The following is a 22,387-nucleotide window of genomic DNA, read 5'->3' as shown; positions in this document are numbered from 1 at the left end:
AGGTTGCATTATGCCTCTCGAAAACATTATTTTCTAAATTTTCTAACCCCCAAGCAAAAATTCGTGATAAAAATATGCTAACAATGTGGGATAGTGTCAAAAGCCTTACAGAAGCCTTCCCTGCTCTCCTCGCTTTCCTCATCCATATTGCTTTCTGCAATCAATGGGTGACTATCAAATCCAGTTGGCTGAAAAGGAATTGTCCTTAATAAATCCATGCTCACTGATCCAAATGGTCTTTCTTGCCTTCAGATGCTTATAAACAGACTCTGGGAAGTCATGTCTCAATCCTCCCACAGACCGAGTTAGAGGTGCTCAGCCTGTAATACCCAGGTTCTATTTTCTGATACTGAAGATATACACAGGATTAGGCTTTTTCTTCCCTCAGCTACCAGTGATCCTTCACAACAATAACAGTTCATGACAGATGATGAACACTTGCTTCACTATCACAACCATTCTCATGGACTCTTACCTCTTGGAATGGAAAGCTTTCAGCTCTAAGTGTTCCTGAACCTATTGCTCCTCCTACTGTTTGCTGGCCTTCCGCTTCATCAGCTGTGCTGATAGGCAGAGTATTGGAGTCAAGTTTTGTCTCTCAAGACTGAAGAACAAGTATTTCAGCTTATTCTATGTGACCCACCAATGGGATGCCCATCCCATTCATCAGTGTTTTCACTGAATTTCTTCTAGATGATAATCGCTATTTATGCTCCTTGCTAGTTTTAATTTCAACTGAGCTTTGACATTCCTGGCATCACCTGTGACAGCAATGTTTATAATCCTCTGATGCCTGTCCCTGTTGTCACAGTAAAGAAGGCTTATTTTAAAAATGGGAAGGAGTTTAGCTGTTTGTTTCAAAAACTCACATTGTGGAGAGCAGTTCTGAATTGAGGAAAATAATAGGGTGTGATCAAATAAAAGACCAACATTTCATCTCTTATCTCAGCAGTTAACTTCTCCTATTTTTACTATTATGAGATCTCCAGACAAAAGACACTGAAAATGCCTTATAATACTGGCAGAAATTATAAAATACAAAAATAATTCCTTGTTTCCTCAAATCAGGGTTCATTTGTTATTTAACCAGAACTACTTTCATTTCCATGGAACCTCTTCAAACATTATGATCAAAGATTTGTGTCTTATGCAGTATCAAATGTCTGGCAGACAATACAATGGATGCCCGTACAGCTACATAAAAGCTGCCTATTAAATCCATATGGTTGATTGGCAGTAATCTTGGCTTTGCTGATTTCTCCCAGAGGTGCTCACACTCTCAGCCGCCTAGCACTTCGTCCTGAGGATTAAATTGCTTCCTGTGCTCACCTGCCCTGTTGCTAATCTTCTGACTCACATGTAAATAGCAAATGGCAGAGAGAAAAATCACCTGAGATGAAAACTGTCACATTAAAGGAATTGACACCGGGCCTCAGCAAACAGCTGGGAAAAGCTGGCACACCTTTTGCCTGCACACAGGTAACACTCTAACACACGAAAGTAACAGTATGACCTCCATGTTTTGCTCTTCAGAATCTTGCCTTGACCATGTATCAGATCTCCACCTTCATTTACTGAAAGACAAACTGCTTTGCTGATATTTATAACCCACGGATATTTAATGAAGTGCACTGACAGTAAAACAAACATTTTCTCAAAAATGAGTTATTGAGCCCATATGCTTAATTTTGATGCAGTAGTTCTTTTAAACACATGGATCTTTGGCTATTGCTTGCCCATGGTTTAAAATTTGGTATCATCATCTTGGTGATTTGAAATTATTGTATCTTAAATTTTTGAAATTATTGTATCTTTGAAATTATTGTATCCACCAGCTAGGTCCTGAAATTCCTACAGAGCTAAAATATCTTCTAAATTAAATAATGCTGAGGTTTTGTCTAATCACACAGATGATACTGCAATGCCTTTGGCCTACCATGATACTGTTAAGACAGGCAATTTATGTATCTTAATTTATATATGAAATTTATACCAAACATTCCCATCTCTGTAAGCCTCTGACACACCAGAACCACAAAACAAAAATATATGTAACGGAAGTTCAGACAAACCAATGAAGGGACAAAAGGCGCAATGATTCCACCAACACGAGAAAACATGGAGCAGGCACCCATTCCAACATTCCTATGAAAAAAACCAAAAATCATTAATTCTTCTGAAAAGTGTCATTGAGCAAAGAAAAAGATTCATCAGTCATGACCCTGAGTACATTAACTGGCAAAGAAAAGTTAAATGTAACTGAAAGCATCCCAAGACAGGAATGAAATATGCTTTTGTGATTAAAATGAAGCAAAAATCCCTTTACATTCAGAATTTTTACATACACACGTAGGCAAAACAGGTGTGTTTCCAGTTCATGCATCTTGCCTCTGTCCGCAACTCTGGCCAAATTCATTTACTTAAATCCTTCTTATCATCAGATTTACCCACTCATGGAAAAAAACACATAGTTTCACTGGTGGCTGACCGTCATATGTACCCTCATGGCAGAAGCTTGCTTCAACACAAGCAGGGGGTATTTTTGCCCCAGTGAGTGAAACCTTACAGGTGCTCATACACAGCCTGTGAAGCATCAAGTTACTTTTACAAAGCTTATTGATCAGTCTCTTCAATGTTCCTGATTAAGCATGTATGATGGTAGAGTTGTCTGGTTTTATAAAGCACTCATTAAATGAAATAGCAGCAGTGCTATAGTTATCCTCATTAGTAGAAGGGGAGTTGAAAGCAGGCCAAGCAGCTAAAGGTCTATTTTACTGTTACATAAAAATATGGTTAGTCTAAAGAGAATGCTGCAAATTTGATGGAAGAGGGAGTGAGAAGATAAGGGAAGAAATTTCAGATGTAAAACTACATCTAATCATTATGTGTAACTGAAAAATTCAAATTAAAAACTACAGTAAATAGAAAAAATTTAAGAGAAATAAATGATGATCATGTAAGAGAAACAGAAAAATGAAGACTTAAAATTAACTTGTGTTACCTTATGACTGTGGGGTAAAGTTCTGATGTGTATATGTAGACAATGTTAAAAGCAGCACTGATTGCCAGTTTTCCCAGCAAAGACAGAGAGCGACTATTGACCACTGCAAACACTCCAGTATCTGAGAGAGAAAATGTGACCCTTGTAAGGCTTTTGAACATTCCAATACACCTTTGATGATTTCAATCACACAATAGTATGGTGTGAAAAGGAATCTAGTAAAGAATCTAAAAGTTGAAGCTACAACTCAGTATTTTCAGTCTACCAATAACTGAATACTAAATTAGTTCTGTCAAAGTTAAGGAAGAGTATAATAGATATATTTAAAATGTTACATTAAAATGATACATTAAAATGTGAGCACCTTTTTTTTTTTAAACAAGAGTCCTATTCATTGTCATTCCTATAGTATGATAGTATTCCTCCAACATTATTACTTTGAAAGGAAGATGCTGTAAATAATCATACCAAATTTCCCATCCAGCTTAGTTTGTCAGAGCAGCCAGTGCTTATTTGCTTATAACAGGCAAATCAGAGCTAATGTGCAGAGAAGACAGGTGCTTCCTTCTGGCCAGTGAGCCCTTTCACTTCAAGGCACTTCACCCTTGCCTGACTTGGGCAGTTCAGTACATAGCTGATTTCCTTGGGTCTCACAGTTCTGTCTTCTCTTTTTACATCTTACGTTTGGAATGATATGCAAAAAATACTTGATGAATGGTACCAACCAAACCAGAATATTTCCAAGTGTCCATGCTCTAGCACCTGGAATCATTTTGAAAACTTAAGTTGCACCCCTTTAAAAAAAGCTTCATCTATTAGACCTATTGTAATCTACAGCACATTCTGTACTGTGTCATAGACGTTTAATTTCTTGAATCACTCTTCAAGCATTTGAAACGTTCTCTTACTTTATGAAAGATAACATACATCCAGGTGAATTTATCTATCTGGTTTCAAAAAATTATAGGTGAATTTATCTGGTTTTAAGAAGAAAAATTGCTATGTGATCTGAAAATTAACATGAGTGCATCTTTACACAAAAGATGTTTAATTTCACATTTCTTTAAGACCCTCCAGCTCAGAAGTTTATCAGAATGATCTCGGAGCTGTAAGTAATGTGGCCACATTATGATTACCACAAGCACACTACTCTTGAACATTACAAAGTAGTATGGGAAAGATGGAAATTTGCTCCATCACTTTAGTTCTTCAGATCTCCTGACACTGATCTTCTACTTGGAGAGATACATCCAAATTGCATGGGTGCTACTTACACCAACCTATCTAGGCATTGGAGACATCACAAGAAATATCATTCATTGGGATTATGTCAAAAACACTGGAAAGGAGTAACTGATATGAACAGAAGTAAAAGGCAGAACCCAAAGGCAAAAATTCAAATCCAAACCTTACTAACAAGTTTTCTCTAAGTTCTTAGGGAGGTTACTGTATTCTTTTATTGAGTTGGCTTCTCTGGCTTCAAAAATTGAGACTCGTATATGGCATGAGCCTAATCTTCCATCAGCTATCAAATTGGTATGCTGTAAGATGCTGCTTTTACCAATTCTTACCACATACTCCAAAAACAAAAAAATACTTACCTCTCTTCTTAGGCAGAAACAGGGCAGTAAGACAAGCCAATCCTCCCAGGAACAGAAATGCACTCAACGTTCGCTTCCGACCACACCTGCAAAGATAACAAAGGTTTGTATTTTGCATTAGGTTTGTGGGTTGCATAGCAATGAATCCTCTGAATTCACACTCTTTATTTGCAGTTGGGAATTCTGAATACCATCTTACACCAACACTTCCTCTCACACCATTTTTAAACAAGCTTCTGCTGCAGACCTAACAAAACGACTGTCAACTTTATACAGTGACGGACAATTTCCAAGATTTGGGATTGCTTCCTATTGAGTGTGACATTTGTAACCTCCTCAGGAGACACAGAGGAGAGACTGGGAGGAAATTCTACAAGAACTGAGAGACTCTGTCTGAAGTATCATGGTTCAGGCAAAGGCTGAATGTCTGCTCTGCTCACACAGGTACTGTTATTGTAGGAGACCACAGGATAGCTCCAGCAGAGTGGATCCAGGCTAGCTCTGTCCCAGCAGCGAGGATGGGATCACAGGGTAGCAGTGGGAATGACGCTATCTAGTGTTAGCCTGGAGGCAGCGCAGGTTCCTCTGAGCTACATCCACTTCTATATTTGAGAAAAGTTATAAGGAAATCCTGAATGGGTTAATAAATTCCATACTTACCATTTTTGGTTAATCAAGTAAATACAGATTGGGTATGCTGGGATTTCTATCAAGCCTGACAGGGCTAAATTAGCATAAATACTTCCACCTAAGTCACCCACATTAAGGGTAAGACCGTAGTAAACCAAGCTGCACACAAACCTGCAAAAGACAGGAGGAGAAAAAAAGTGAAATCAGAGCTGGCACTTTGCCTGCCAAATTGATGCATTGGTCTGGCACAATACACTATAAACTATACCTAGAATTTCAGCAGATAGGTCTAAAATGTTTCTCTGTAAGCATATGATGCCTTCTAGGCAAATAAATTATTTTGTCTCAGCAAAGACCCAATTCCTGACTTACTACTGAGTAAAACTTAAGGCTACACTTACAAACAGTGTACATAAAGTTAAGTATAAAGTTAAAATACCATCATGACTATATTATTTAAACTTCAGAAATGTCTTTGTCGCTTTCGTTTTTATCAGGTTACACTTTGATCCAGTTTTTCCAATTGTGCATAAACCAAATTTCTCAAGCAGTACAAACAACACTTCAACCTTCTATTAATTTCTACACCCTGGTTCAGTTTTATTCATTCATTCTCCAACTCTGTTCATCTTTTCTTTTGTAACCTTATGTTAACCCCTGCAAAGGGAATTATCTTTACAGAGAGGAAAGAAACTGGTCACTAATTCATTCTGCAGCAAATCAGTAATTCTCATTTAAGAAGAGAACAAACAACTATTCACTCTGCAGTAAGCACTTGGAAAAGCAACACAAAAATAGCTCAGCGCTGTATGCTGACAAAAACATTTGTTTTATTCTTAACTAATATATCTTTCCCAAATATACACATTATAAAAGCAACTATATGAGCAGTAATGCCCAAAAACGTGCATACCATGTGAGACCTAAGGTTTTTTTTAAATAGCAGTGAAAAGACCTCAGGGCTAGCGAGGTATTTGGAAAAAAACCAGGCACTTTTGGGGTTAAATTTCTGCTAGTGGAGCATCACAGGCTCCTGCTCCTCACTACAGGAACACCCAGAACTTCCTCTTAAGAGCTGTTGCCTACGATGCCTACTCATTAGACAAGGTGAGCCATCCACCTGGTAATGGGCTCCGGACACACAAAACAAGGAATAATCCATGTCAAGAGATACTGACAGCTCTGAGCCTAAGAGGAGGACACTGTGACTAATCTCAGCAGCCTTGTGGGTCAGAACTGAAGGGGTAATTCTCAAATATTTTGAGATTCAAAACACAAGACAGAAATGCAGAGATTAAACACTTCAGAACTGGACTGCAAAAATGGCTTTGTGCTAGAAAGGCACTAAGGAAATACTGTAATAGATACTTAAATACCATAACAGATCCTTTTTAGGTACAGTGTCCCTAACAATCTGTAGGACGAGGCAAGTCTCAGCACCATATTCTCTGAAAGACTTAAAGAGGTCACAGTAGTACAGCTGGGCCTACGAACTATATCCAGTACCAGGTGAACATCATGATCAAGGTGCGTCCCAGGAGAATCCTGTATCGGAATAGGTCCAGAAAGCTGCCAGCCTCTCTGGAGCTCCTTTCTGCTGGGAGTTTTAATGAAAAAGTGCATTTCTGCTTGTAGTTCCTCTTTGCAATAATGTAGAGGGCATCTTCTGCCTCGTTCAGACGGCCCTGGGAATAGAGCCAGCGGGGAGACTCGGGAATGAATCTGAAACATACATACACACCCCTTCAGGGATTTTCTTCTCTATGAGGCTGGACTTTTCTAAAGAAATAAGGCACTTCAGTATAAAAAGTTTTCAAACAACCCTTCAGGAGAAAATTCACTTACTCAGACAGAAACAAAGCATGTCGAAAGGAAACGTAAGTCATACATAATTTAGATACCAGGAAATTACACTGAGTGTATACATATATATACATACAGAAACAACATTTACAAGTTACGGTATGATTAGGATCCCGTCTTTGGAGAATTCAGAATTAAGGAGGCACACAAGTAACACAGGATGCTTTTGTATGGCTCACTAGTTCAATTTCTCATTTTCCACAAAACCAACTTCCACTTCCCATTTTTTAGCTTTTTGCCAAATTCTCTCCTGTAGACAAGAAGGCAGAAACTGTGCAAAGGTCCTGCTCCTCATGTGCACTGTTCACTTGACAGGTCTGTAATTCCAACATTGTCTACTACACAAATTTTCTATTATTTTCAGGCTTCCAGAACTAATTTTAAATTTAGTCTTTTTCTACAAGCTTTATAAGATTTTTGCTTCAGATTAAAATACATAATTTTCCTCTAAGTTTAAAAGAATGTGATTCTGTTTTCACCAAAAAAAAAGAGCATAGAAAGGAATATATTTTCTTTCCCAGGATAAAAATCTGATAGTATTTCCTACATTGAGTAATTTTTAAGCAATGTAGCAGGGAGGCAGTGTTAAATTTGGAATTTAGAAAAAACCCCTTTTCTTACAAGAAAGATAACCTTCTGAGCACAGCTCTGAAGTCACAAGCATAACTCACTTTAAAATGTTTACCTAAAAATCTGAAAGTAAACTTTTTTTTCCCAAGGGTCCCTATCACCACAAAGTTTTGAAATACCCAAAGTTGTCATCTCTGCCTTTCACCTCATGAATAGCCTCAAAAACTCCTCCCTGAGTTCTAACGCTTCCTTTGAAAGGGTGTGTGGATTTTTCGAGGAGCAAAAGTTTTATTCATAGAGTTACTGAAGTGAAATAGAGGTTGAAAAGGAAAAGACATCTAGTTTAAACAGCAGCTAAAGTAATTTAGCTCTTTTAGTTACTGAGATTTAGATATCAGAAAACATGAAAGAAGACCACACTGCATCACAGAACTTACAGTGCTGAAATTCACAAAGACCCTTTTATCTCCAAAAAGATCACATTTGAAAACATCAAGGGAGGTGCCCATTTTTTCTTTTGCATGTCACATTGGACAGGCAAGCAATTTTGATGCTGCTCCTTCTCTTTAAAAATACATAAATACAAAACCATTCCTGTGTCTTTCAACATGTATTTTATAGTGTCTCATAGCACACCATTTTAGATCATCTACATACACCTAAAGAACAGGATATGCTTCTCTACCACCCTAGAGACATTTGTAGATGTTCCCATCTACAATAATACTGCACACACAGTACAGTATTACTTACAGGCTCAAATATTGCAGCACTTCTATTTGAAGGAACCACATATCAAGGGGGTGAGGGTGTACATCTTGAGAGAAATACCTTATTTACACCATTTCATGACATCCTAAAAAGGCAACTTGATTTAGTAGTTTGGCACTTGGTTTGTTTGATTTTTTTTTTTTTTTTGACATCTTTCTTTATGGAACTTGGTTTGAAAAACAACTTACAGAGAGAGGAGAAAGACGACTGCTCCTTCCAGATTAACGACAACAGCCAGAGTCCTCCAGGAACGAATGAAATACCCTAATACAGCAAACTGGGCAATTCCCACAGCAAAGAACAAGCCTCCAATAGAACCTAACATGCAATTAAAAACATAACAAAACATTATCACTTCTGTAAGAAACATTAGCAAATCTCAACAAATAGGGTCAACACAAGAACTAACTTTTCATAAGCAAAAATTCATTCAGCAATTCAGGCAGAATCACAGCTCTTCAACCAAAGAACACCCTGTCCTTCATTCATGCAGAGCAGAAGCATTACATCTAATTGCAAAGATCAATAAAAGCCCCAAAAGCACTCTTTTACATCCTCTACACCCAACAAAGCTTTGTGAACAAAGAAGTCTTCTAATTCCAGATATGTGTATATATGCAGCGTAAGTATGCGCCTTTCCATGTGTTAAAAAAAATACTACAAAACATTGAAAAACTGGTTTTAGGAATATGTAGTATTCATTTGTATGTATTGATTTGTGAGACACTATTTTAAAATAATCTCAGTATAGCATTTCCTGGTCTTTGTAAATCAGACCTTGGAGCTGTAGCAGTACAGTTTACACACATTTGTGAAGGACATCCAACACTAGCAATCAGGAGAGTTAAGGGGGTCTGTATCTTCTCAATTCTAAGGATAATTACTACATGGGACAACTTTTTAAATAACATATGAGCAGCAGTTTTGTCATCCTCCTATGATACAAAAAGACTTTTCTTTTTAAGAACTGCCAGGAAGTTTCCTTCTTTCCAGGAAGAAAAGAATTTATATTTAGCATATGAACACCTAGCTCTGTTTAGCAGAGTCTAACATTCTGATTAATAAAGATCGGTTGTGACAAACCTTGGATGAGTATTTAGCAGGTAACATTCATGGGAGATATCTCAGCTGGATCTTTGTCAACTTGAGTGATGCAGAGATCTGAATGGCCCCCAAGTAATCTACCCTGCTTTTCTAAAGCCCATATTAAATAAGCACAGTTCAAACACTGTGATCACAGATATCCTCAAGTGGGTTAAATTTGCAACTGCTTTGTGTGCCTCAAGTGGTGTGTGAGATTGAAATCTATTAATTCTGGCAATAAAGGCAGTTTACCTGCTAATGCCCAGTAGGCTGTACCCACACACTCATTCAGTAGAACAAAGGCTACCAGTGACATCCCACCATTCATCATCCCTACCAAGAATCGGGAAACGGCAAAGAATTCATACGAGGGTGAGAATCCATTTGCAATGGCAAACAAGATGTCAAGTGCAAAACCTGGAAAATAAGGCAAAAAGTTTCATTTTAGAAGGGTACCTAAAGAAAAAGAAGCATTTACTGGTATCTTTACTTGATGCCCACTGGCATCTCTCCTAAGCCATCATAGTCAACACCACCACCAAAAGTCTGGAAAGAAATTTAAATACCTAGAGCCGGTATCAAAAAGGAGGGAACACAGAAGGAGTGCTTTTTTAATACTTAGTTTGTAGTTTGAACCTTTAAATTCAGTTCATAGCAGACAATTTTTTTTATACAATCAGAATCATTGTCTGACTCCTATTAAAGATGGCATTATATTTATCCCTGATACAGAAGACACAGGTTAAATACATGACCAAATATCTCTCCTCATTTTTAGAGAGCAGTGTATAGAAACCAGAGTAGAGAAACATCACTGGGGACAATATATGGTGGGTCTGCATGCAGATCCCCTTTATGTGCTTTCAACAAGTGCTGCTCCTTAAAAGAAAAACAAAAAGCATAAATCATTTATTTAAACTCTACATGCTCATCCATTGACACACAACTTTATACATACACAAAACATGCAGTTTCAAATGTTTTTTGATCCAGGGACAGTTAGAAAGTTTCAAAACAGTATGAGGTTCACAAATACATAAAAATTAAATTATGCAGATGGGATAAAAGATGCCACAAACTCCTAACAGATTATACAGGTAAGAATGCTGTTACAAAACTACTAAAAATACTAATTGCAATTTGCAAGAGATCCCATGAGCACAACATTGCACGAGTGAAAGCCTTATGGCATGACTCACAAACTCAGAACACCTTGCAGAAATTCAAATGGTGACTGAACAGTGAAATACTAATTTCTTGTCTCATCTTCTATGGCACAAGTATATTCAAATGCCAAAACAAACAAACACAAGCACAGCACATGATTTACAGCTGTGTATCAAGCTCTCAGCAGAAACTGGACCGTTGCCACTGATCTTCAGGGACACGACATCTTCACGTCACTCATTATGTTGAGGGGTTACCTGTGAGATAGACTTTCTTCCTCCCAAAGCGATCGGACAGCTGGCCAAAGGAGATGGCTCCAACAAACACACCACTGAAGTAGAAAGAACTGGCAGCACTGACTTTGTAGGATGCATTGCCAATTAAAAACCACTGGATGGAGGGCGAAGACAAAAACAGAACAACAACCAGCAAAAAGGCAAATTAATCAGATTCCAAAAACAGTCTGTTAACAGCTAATAGCTGGATGGGTTGTTACATATTTTAAAGAAGATCAACTCTTTATAAATCTCCACAGCATCATATTCAGTAAGTCACCAGTCCCCATTGCTATCACCCGAAACCTACTGCAGGATACTAACAATTGCAGTTCTCCCAATCAAATGCAGTCTTTGATTTTGAAATGAAAAACAGTTTCCCCCACATACTCTAATTTTTGCAGCTTTCTCCCACTTTCCCTTTTTCTGCCTTCTTTCACATAAAGCTGTTAACCTGAACAGACTCAGTTCTACTTATTGACTTGTGTCACTGCAGTGTGTCGAACACACATTGTGAAAAAATAGTTGTGGTTTATGTCTGAAGATACTCCTGCACATGCTCCTCTTTATAAACTGTCTTGTCCCCGAGCAATACTTTGGTAGCGTTAGAAAGGTTAGTAAGGTTTTCTGCACACATACATCTTTTTTAGTGTACTTCGTCATTTCTAGTTCTTTTCAATTCCAAATACAAAGCTCATCTAGAAATGTTTGATTCTTACAGACTTAACATCTCAAGTTGAACTTGACAAAATTTTTTTGCCCTACAGAAGTGCAGAAGAATGAAAATATGCCACACTCTCAATCTTCAAAAGTTACTTCCTTTTGTATTCTAAACATTTCACATCTTGTGTTCTTTTCTTTTTCTATTCCTCTTGTACCTTGAGATAATGTTTCCTTTTAGTGACAACCAACTTTTCTTCCTGTGCTAGTAAGCTAATGATTGTGTCATTATCCCTGCAATAACTCTCTAATCTTCTACTCATAATCTCCTCTTCCTCTACCAAAATCTCATTAAATATCCTTTCCAGCAAAGCTTGTATTATTTGAAAGCTCAGTTATAAACTACCTCAGCATGAGAATAGAACCATGCAATTAGGTTTTGTTTTTTATCTGCACTACTTATTTACAAAACCAAAATGCATAAAGATCTGTATAAAATTTGTCATATGCTAGGCTCTACAAGGATGTCTGACTTGTCAAGTTAAGAGAGTAAAAGATTTTTGGGCAAGTTGAAAAAAAAAACAACCAGAAAAAGAAAAAACCCCAGTGAAAATTCGGAAACCTTACTGTGTTTTAAATAATGCTTAAGAAATCACTATCCATTAAATTTTCAATTTAAATTATATCAGAAGGCCTTATATCTTTATTGCTAGAATAAGAAATAATGTCTTCTGTACACAATGGCTTGGTACTACTCCAAAGTTGGCCATTTTTATTAATATGCTCCTAACCAATAAATTGTTTTACACAAGTAATTTAGATAGCATTAATACCTCTGGACAGTAGCTATGAACTATCAAGTGCAACTACAGTTGACTGCACAGTTCAGCTCTACATTCAGGCCTTGTAACCAACACACTCAGGGCTCTTGTAAAGAACAAATTTGACATTAACAGATACTGACAAACCCAGGAAGGGCAGGTGCTGCACACATCAGCGCAGAATCTGGAATCATTCCTATAGGGACTGTGGCTAGACCACAAAAGAAATCACTTTAAAAACACAGAACCATGCCAGCGAAGCCAAAACCTGTTTTGGAATAGAATGTGAGGGAGCTGCTTTGTCCAGCTGACACCCCACTGTCCACATTCTTGTATCTGGTATTGCAAAGACTGCAGGAGCCAATTCCTCCAGTGCTTGCTAATTGTATGATGGATGCACTACATGCACTGAAGCTCAGCAAGGGGATGGCCAGAAAGAGCTCAGAGTCCATAAGGGATTTTGAGCAAGTTAGTAAAATGAATGTCATGATTCCAGCTCAAGTGTGGAACCAGGCTGCAGGATGCAATACGTAACCCCCACATGGAAGTGGTGGGTGGAACAGAACGTTGGTCAAGATCTGCACAGAAATATAAAGCTAGCTCAGTAAAGACACGAGCACATTATCTGTGCTGTAACTGGAGGCAGTGGATTTAATTTACTAATCAAAACATACACTAGTATGCAAGAAAAAAAGCAGTACAAAGAGACTCCCAAAACCATTTCAGTAAGATTTACTACTTACATGAGGCTGCAAAACACATTTCAGACTTACCTCAGAGGCTATGGATGTGAAGCTGCTGCTGAAGTGTATGTGCTTATGCATCTCGCTGCCATTGGCAGTCAGAAGCCATTCCCCAAAAGCTCTCTGCTCGCTCACTGAATGGTTGCCATGGCTCTGATTAGCTGAGAGCCCTTGGAGATCCCAGTGGTAGGGAGGAGTTGCACCCACCAATGCAATGAGGATAGCTTCAGTGGCCACATAGAGCTGACAAGAAAGACAAAAAACATCAGAGATGCTCAGCTTGAATCCAAGCAATGTCTCCTCCACAGCCAGATTGAATCAGTATTAGAAATAACCCTATTTTTATATTTGCCTTCTACCACTACAAGATGTCATGTCTATATGACATCTACATGACATGTCTACTATAATTTGGCAGCCCCTGCCTACCAAACAGCACACACAGAAGAACCACAGCTTTAACAAACAGGTTCTTACACTTTTTATGCATCGGATATTTGAGAGAAAAGAAGTTCCCCTCTTAACACCTTTCCCTCAGTCAGATAGCCCCAAACTCACACCCATAGCAGGCACAGATGACGGCTGGAGGAGGAGTTATTAGACATACTAAGGAGGAGAAATCCTTATTCTTTAATGTAAGTATACTACTCTTATATCCTCTCCTTTCACCCATGTTGTTCACTATTTGGACTTGACCTCCTCCTCATAGTTTCATATCTAATCTTTTCCAGTTTTGACAAAATTAATTCTTTGCTGGCTTTCTACCTTCTGTTGGACCTGTTTTACTCTTAGAGACAACCATGTGAACACACATGTGTATTTTTTTATATACCTACATATTTACAAATAGGCACAAGATCTAAACAGTGATCAATAGTTGCTTTTATTTAGGAAAGAAGAAATAAAACTGTTGGAAACCTCAACATTTTAAGCCTGGTCTAGAGTTGGATTGCTGCTGCTTGGTCACATTACAATTACAGCTTAAAACCCCATGGTTGGAGACCTGTTTGAACATAGAAGTGGCACAAATACTGCAAGAGAAGATAGATCATAAAGTCTTCAGAGAGACAAAAGGCATTGCTAGTTACAACCCTACACAGTCTCCAAATAAAACAGCCTCATCTTAAGCCCTCACTGAGGAACTGTAACTTGGCACAGTGGTTCCTGAAAAAATAAAAAAACCCCTTCCTCCATAAAAAAATCCTCATTCATGCCCCTCCATTCTTCAGACCCTACTTAGTCATCTCCTGAACAGCCCATGCTCTGCTCCCAGCATCTCCTCCCCATGTTCTTGGGAAGAATGCACCCACGGGAAGCCAGTTCTCTTGGAAGGCCACTTCACAAATAATGACAAAACTGGGAGAACCAAAGGTACAAAAAAAGCAGCCTGAGGACCTCTGAATTCTGATGCAAGCAACAGATAATACTTCTCTGTTCTGTACAACAGCCGAGCAGGTGGAATCATACCCAAGTCTAAATAAGAATTATTACTAAATTAAAACAGAGCCCCAAGTTATTAACTAAAAGCAATTTTCCCATCAGCTCCTCTTTGTATTCTACATGATAAACTGCGACTTTAGTGGCAGGCAGTAAATACTTTTTAAAAATACTTCTCTTTCTATTTTCCATTCAAATAATCAAATATCAGAAGAAATTTGGAAAAATACAGTTAACTGTTATTATTTAAGCTAAAGAACTTCTAGATCAACAACAATGAAAAGTAAAAGAACTCATATGGCAAAGAAAGCAATGACTAAGATCACACGGGGAAAGAGGTTTTAAAAAGCTGAGTGGCCATGTTGCTAGGGATGTGTAGATACAATACTCTCGAGAACAGCTTGAAATTACTGAGAAATGAGAATTACAGGTGAATTATGATGTGTGGTGCATCCCTCTACTCTGACTCACTCAGACAATTATGTGTCAGGACTAAGTGATAACATCCTTGCTTTTGTCTTGTGAAATAATACACATTTTTGAAGTAGATCAAAAACAAAATCCTCAAGGCACTTGGTTTCAAGAAGGAAAACATAATGCTTTTCATTTTTGCACTAGATGAAATCAGCTACAGAAAACTGAATAGAAAAATAGGTGATTGCAGGAGAAACATGAAGAAACACTACAGGATTTTTTCAATAAAAAAACCCCAACAATCAGCCTTCAGCATCCTAGTAGGTGCAGCAACTATGGATATTACAAAGATAGAAACATTTTCAATTTATTTATGCAATCAGCAAACTACATGAAGGTGGAGATGTGCTTTGATATTATCAAATAGTATTGTTCTATACTCAAGTTCACTGAGTCACTGCTGACAAAACTCTCCTTCCTAGTGAGCACCTGCCTTGTATTTTGGGTAAGAGGTACAGTAAACCCCATTAATTTCATTTTGGAAACAAAAAGCCCACAAAACATCCCCTAAAATTCACTGACAATTCTGAAGGTTAAAAACATTTTCTAGAAGTGATTTTAAAAACTTGATGAAGGAAGCTGTAGACTTAATTACAAAATAAAGTTTCCATTTAAGTAAGAGTTCTGTTAATGAACCCGAAGATTTCTCCCTTAAGAATTTGAAATGTTTGCAATTAAAGGTAACACACTTGTGCAGACTGGTGAACAATAAAACAGCAACATATCAAATAGAAATGTAATAAAACAACTATATAAAATATAAAATGGCTACATTACATGCACTGTTGCAAACAAAGACCTTCATTTTTCATTTGCTCTCTAACGCAAGTCAAATATATGTCATCAGGGTATAGTGCCTGTTCCTAAAATATTTTAATTTGCTCTATATGGATGTTAACAGTTCCCTAACAAATTCCCTGCACTGATCTGTATTAATGAAGATGAATACCAAGCACAACGGGACAAGGAACCAGCTCCTAGTCACTGATGCTGAGATGCTCAGAGATCTGTTAGTTGAGGTTTCCCCTGTTTGTTAATATTCTCTTTAGACTAAAATTTTATAGTCTAAATTACAAGCCTGTGGTGCACAGGAATTTATTGAAAGGTCACGCCTTAAAAACGTGTAAACTTTCACACTCCCTGTTAAGTAGAAGGGATTTTAGTTAGCCAGTTAAAGTTATTTTACTAACAGATTTTGAAATTAAAATTAATATCTGTGTTAGGTCGATGTGGACAAAAATGTGTATTCTATCACCATCTGTTGAAAGTTGAGTGGGGCAGTGATACCTTATCTCCATGGCACTATTGTTTGCTAATGGGCCATCTTTAAGACAAGATGGGGCAATCACCTTTATCTTTTTGACAACCCATCCTGCCTCTGGGAAGATATCATCTGCTGCTGGCACATTAAGTCCTACTGTACGACTAATAAAATTACATCATCCCATTGGGAGATGCTCCAGCCAGGGAGAGGAACCAAGTCTTCCTACCTAGATAAAAACAGAGCTTTTGAACTGCAAGTTATCCATTTCTCCACTGGATTCCAGAGGAAAAGCCGGACCTTTCTACACCATTCCCGGACTTCTGGAGGAAGGCTGCACCCTTCTACAGGAGCACTGCTTCAGTTGAACCACACCTGCCACTGCAGGAGGACTGTAGCCACCATTTGATCAGACTGCTACCAACACCCTGACTGATGGGGTGTCAGGTTCTATTCTGACTCTGTCAGGGTTGGGATTATGTTGCTTGGGTTTTTTTTGTATTTTCTACTTTCCCAGTAAAAAAATGTAATTTCTAATTCCCACATCTTTGCCTGAGAGCCCCTTTGAGGTAAATAGGTTCAGCAGCCATAAAATTAAGGGTTACAAATAGTTTTAAGAGTTGTCCCCTCTGATAAAATGTTAAGCAACTTACTGTTCTTGATATGCATGTTCTGTATCCCCAAGTTGGCCATCTGTTTGTATTTTCCCAAACAATCCCAGTTCTAGTTCAATCACTTCCTACTTCTGCCCTGTCCCTCACTTCGCTTCCGGCCTGCCTGCTGCTGCCCCCTGTCAATCAAAAGACACTGCCCCATATGCAAAGTTTCCAGAGTTCCCAAGAAACACCTCTTCAGTGGAAGTCCTAACTACCCATGAACTAAGGAGCTGTTGAGAAGAGTGGCACCCCTGGACCAACGAGCCCAAATGGAGTTCTGGACGTGCCTGTGAGGTTGGAACTCCCTTTCCTGCCCTTGGACAGGACTGCACAGGAACCTCCTTCCAGCGTCGCCTAAGCAAGCAGCAACAGGTGTCGGTCCCTGGCGACCCCCCCCCAATTCTTCAATAAAAGAGCTGCTATTTAATAACGGCTTTGGCCCTGCTCCGTTTACTACAATTATTTGGGGGCTTGACCGGGAGGAGCCACACCCAGAAGAGGACATCGGAGGGGATGGCGCCACCCCGAAGAGACCCTCTGGGCCAGCTGGCCACCCCGGACCCGGAGCAGCGCGGGACCAGGACAACGCTGGGAGCGCCGGTAAGGAGAGCGGCGGCGGGCACGGGAGGCGAGCGAGTGTGGTGTGAATGAGATGGGGACTGGCAGCTCAGACCCCGAAGCGAGTGAGGACCCCTGAGTACCGCGGTTCCGGATTCCCGCGAGGGGGCCGGCCGGGAAAAGGGGGAAGCGAGTGAGGTCTACTAAGGCCTAGAGTGTGAAAGAGGTGTCTCCTTGGGGCTTAGGCCCAAAGCTGGGGAAGGGGGAAGACCCTCACTAGGACCCAGGACTTGGTTGGGGAAGGGGGGGAGACCCTCGCTAGGACCCGATATTGTGTAAGAGGGGGGGTGCAGGAAGGGGCAGCCGGAGCCCAGCTGTGACCGAGCCCCCAGGGACGAGGGTTTAGGAAGGGGTATCCGGGCCCCGCTGGGACCTTACCCAACTCCCACTGACAAGTGGGAAGAGTAGAGGGAGGGGACGACCGGGGCCCGGCTAGAGACCGGCTCTATCCCAGTTTAACTTTGTTAGGGAAGGGGACCGCGATCCGTGCTAGGACCTGACTCAGTTAGGGAAGGGGACCTCGATCCTCGCTAACTCAGTTGGGGAAGGGAATCGCAGTTCTCGCTAGGACCTGGGAAGGGGACCGCGATCCTCGCTCAGTTGGGGAAGGGGACCACAATCCTCGCTAGGACCTAACTCATTCTATTCCAGTAGAGTGTGTGTGTAAATTCTCTGTTTGTAAAAGCAAAGTGTGGCTGTACCAGTGTGTGTAAGTGAGTGAACTGTGTAGAGTAAGTGTAGCAGTCTTGTGTGTAAGCGAGAGTGTGTGTGTAAATTCTCCGTTTGCGAAAAAGGAAAGTGTGGCTGTACCAGTGTGTGTAAGTGAGTGAACTGTGTAGAGTGAGTGTAGCAGTCTTGTGTGTAAGCAAGCATACTGTTTTAGTAATCAATATGGGAGCTTGCATGAGCCGAAAGAGTAGAGCAAGAGAACAAAAAGGTAAAGAACATCCCTCCTGACAGCCCTTTAGCGATAATGTTAAATAACTGGGATACTTGTGAAGCTACTAAAAAGTTAGATAAAATAAAAATGATCCACTATTGTGTTGAAGTATGGCCAAAGTTAAACCTACCAGAAACATGGCCATGGTTAGGTACCCAAGATCCATGGATGTGTTCAACGCTAAATCAGTATTTAAAAACTTATGGGGAATCAAATGTGGAACAACTAAAATACGCAGCTTGTTGGAGAGAAAATATAGCAGAAGATAAACCAGTAAAGATATGTAAAGTAGCAGAGAAAAAGGGACAAGGTAACAAAGAAGAGAAAAATGAAAGTAAATGGGACCCCCTTGATTACCTTCCCCCTCCTCCCCCGCCTGTCAATGCCCTTGATCCCCCACTTCCTCCTCCTCCGGCTGTCAACCTCCTTCAACCCCTTCCTCTCCCTCCTCCGCCCACTATTTCCTTTGAACCCCCCACCTACAACCCCAATTACCTTTCCTTCTTCTGCTCCATCTGTCAATCCTCCTTCTACCTCTTCTCCGCCCACCTACACCCCCAATTACCTTCCTTCTTCTGCTCCATCTGTCACTCCCATTGAAACCCACCTCTCTCCTCCGTCTGCCAATGCCCAAGGTCCTCCTCTTCCTCCTCCGGCTGGCCACAACTCCCAACCCTCATTTCTAAGTCCCACATCTCCTCAAGCATTTCCAGTTCCTTTTCCTCTTCAACCATCTAGCATAACTCTTTCATCACCACCTTCCCTTAGTACCCCTATTCCAAACCAGTCTCTTTTACCTATGTCTCCACTTCCCAGCTTGCCTTCACCTCTGGTATCCCCACAAGCCCCAATTCCTTCTGCCTTGGTTCAGGCACCTCCACCAGTAGCCGTTCCTTTACGTCCCCCCAGTTGGGAACTGAGTCTATCTCCATCCAGCAGTAGCGCTTCCTCCAGTAATCTACAGAACCCTACACCAGCACAAGATAGTAAGTTTACAGAGGAACCATATATATATACAATATATAATACAAGGTCAAGGGCAGCAAAGGCAGAAAGGATGTTCCCACTCAGGGAAGTCCCTATGGGAGGAAGAGAGGGCAGATTTGGATTTGTAGATGCACCATTAACAGCCTCAGAAGTGAGAGGATTTAAAAGAGAAATGGGGAATTTAGTGGAAGATCCTGTAGGTATTGCAGAACAACTAGATCAGTTCTTAGGACCTAGCATTTATACCTGGAAAGAAATGAATTGGGTTATAAATATATTATTTAACCCAGAAGAAGTTAGGATGATCAGGGAAGCCGGTCTACGCATATGGGAGAGGGAAAACAGGCAAGGACCACCAGGTGACCATAAACTACCTCTCGCAGACCCAGGATGGAATCCAAACCAAGAAGAGGGGAGGCGAAATATGACTGACTATCGAGCCCTAATAGTTAGGGGAATAAGAGAGTCTGTTCCTCGCCAAAGTAACACCAAATTGGCCTTTGGGGCAGTACAAGAGAAAGATGAGACTCCATCCGCGTGGTTAAATCGGTTAAGGAAAAATTTTCAGCTGTACTCTACTATAGATCCTGATAGTCCGGATGGCCAAGCAGTATTGAGAGTACATTTTGTCACCAAATCTTGGCCTGACATCCAAAGAAAATTAGAAAAGATGGAAGACTGGCAGGAGAAAGGAATAAATGATCTACTTAAAGAGGCTCTAAGAGTGTATTTGAGGAGAGAAGAGGAAAAAGCAAAGTCGAAAGCCCGAGTGATGGTAGCTGTGGCCAAAGAATGTATAAATGCAAGTAAAAATAAGCCAGGGAAGCCATGTGAATCAGGAGAAGAAGGGCCTAAGATTGCGCCAGATGCAGGAGGTCCTAATGCCAACCCCTGGCAGAAGCCCGGGAAGTTTCAAGGCAGGTGTTATTACTGTGGTGAAATAGGTCACCTCGGGAGGTTCTGCAAAAAGATTGCAATTGATGAAGAGATAGAAAGGGAACAAGAACATTTGGAAAAAATTCTGAAAGGGGAAGATTAGGGGTGTCAGGGGCTCTATTCCTTAGGGGACCCAATGAAACATCTAGATGAGCCCTTGATAAACCTCAATGTTGGTCCCCAGAATTTAAGTTTTGAATTCCTAGTTGACACTGGAGCTGATCGGTCCAGTTTGAAAGACCTTCCAATCGGAGTCCGTATTAGTAATCGAACATGTGAAGTAATAGGAGCCGAAGGGACGCCTTTTAAAGTACCAATAATTGAAGGAGTGAAATTGAAGGGAAACTTGAAACAGTGTGTGGCAGAAATGATTTATTTACCACATTTGGAAAAGAATCTGTTGGGGAGAGATTTGCAAATTAAGTTAGGAATAGCAGTTATTCCAGAAAATGGGAAAATGGTTGTACGTATTATGAAATTGACTGAACAAGATATGAGTGAAATCAATCCCCAAGTATGGGCAGAGGAAGGAAAAACTGGCTTTTTAAACATTACACCAATAAAAGTGCAAATGCAAGAAGGGACTACCCCAGTCAAGGTGAAGCAGTACCCAATATCAGAAAAAGGTAAAGAAGGACTAGCTCCAATTATAGACCACCTTATAGCGGAAGGTGTGCTAGAACCATGCATGTCCCCCTATAACACCCCAATTTTAGCAGTCAAAAAGGCAGAGCGAAAATACAGATTAGTCCAAGATCTAAGAGAAATTAATAAAAAGACCATCATTAGACACCCTGTAGTGTCTAACCCTTATACTCTGTTGAATAAAATTCCCAGGGAACATGCATGGTTCACCACCATAGACTTAAAAGATGCCTTTTGGGCGTGTCTGCTAGCGGAGGAATGCCGTGACTGGTTCGCATTTCGAGTGGGAGTACCCAGGAGGGAAGAGAAAACAACAATTAAGATGAACCCGTCTACCTCAAGGATTTACGGAGTCCCCCAATCTTTTTGGACAGGCTCTAGAAGAACTATTAGACCAGTTCACCCCCAAAAATGAGACACAAATCCTCCAATATGTAGACGATTTATTAATATCTGGGAAAGAGCAACAGTCAGTCAGGACAACTAGTATCAAACTCCTTAACTTCCTGGGAGAAAAAGGTTTAAAAGTATCCAGAAACAAATTGCAATTTGTTGAACCAGAAGTAACATACCTTGGTCATATAATTGGAAATGGATACAAAAAGTTCAACCCCGAAAGAATTTCAGGCCTACTAGCCATTTCAACCCCAAAAACCAAACATGACATTCGGAAACTTTTAGGCCTGTTTGGGTACTGTAAATTATGGTTAGACAAATATACTCAAAGTGTAAAATTTCTTTATGAAAAATTAGTGAACCCTGAACTTATAAATTGGACTGCACAAGACGAGAAACAATTAGAAGAATTAAAAGAGAAATTATCTTCAGCCCCAGTTCTAAATTTACCAGATCTTAAAAAAGAGTTCGAACTATTTACCAACACCGAAGGGGGAGTAGCTTATGGTGTATTAACTCAAGAATGGGGGGGCTGTCGAAAGCCAATAGCATACCTTTCTAAATTATTACACCCAGTAGCAAAAGGATGGCCACTATGTCTCCAGGCAATTGCTGCTGCAGCAATTTTAATAGAAGATGCACAAAAACTAACATTGCAGGGAAAACTTAAAGTATATACACCACATGATATTAAGACTGTCCTCAGTCAAGGGGCCCAGCAATAGCTAACAGAAGCTAGAATACTAAAATATGAAATCATATTAATGAATACAAGTAATATAGAATTAACCACCTCTAAAAGTATAAATCCAGCTCAATTCCTCTCAGGGGAACCCTTGCCAGAGCTAGAAC

General features: G+C 39.9%; 1 protein-coding gene across 5 annotated transcripts in view; it reads right to left on the bottom strand.

The window, feature by feature from the left end:
• Positions 1 to 22,387, bottom strand: part of SLC22A15 (solute carrier family 22 member 15) — a 41,879-nt gene that overhangs the window by 6,556 nt on the left and 12,936 nt on the right. For 3 of the 5 annotated variants that reach the window (XM_079305558.1, XM_079305560.1, XM_079305559.1), the window contains exons 2-10: positions 13,216 to 13,428; positions 10,944 to 11,076; positions 9,772 to 9,936; positions 8,625 to 8,754; positions 6,739 to 6,954; positions 5,263 to 5,403; positions 4,603 to 4,688; positions 3,002 to 3,122; positions 2,073 to 2,145 (exon numbers count right to left, since the gene is read on the bottom strand). In XM_079305558.1, coding sequence (XP_079161684.1) covers positions 2,073 to 2,145; positions 3,002 to 3,122; positions 4,603 to 4,688; positions 5,263 to 5,403; positions 6,739 to 6,954; positions 8,625 to 8,754; positions 9,772 to 9,936; positions 10,944 to 11,076; positions 13,216 to 13,428 — 1,278 coding nt within the window. The remainder of the gene's footprint in view (positions 1 to 2,072; positions 2,146 to 3,001; positions 3,123 to 4,602; positions 4,689 to 5,262; positions 5,404 to 6,738; positions 6,955 to 8,624; positions 8,755 to 9,771; positions 9,937 to 10,943; positions 11,077 to 13,215; positions 13,429 to 22,387) is intronic. The other 2 variants (XM_079305562.1, XM_079305561.1) reach the window with 1 other exon arrangement.

Source organism: Erithacus rubecula, assembly GCF_903797595.1.
Source record: "Erithacus rubecula genome assembly, chromosome: 1".
NCBI classification, from domain to species: Eukaryota; Metazoa; Chordata; class Aves; order Passeriformes; family Muscicapidae; genus Erithacus; species Erithacus rubecula.
The sequence above is the reverse complement of the archived record's forward strand: the minus strand, read 5'-3'. Positions and strand labels throughout refer to the sequence as shown.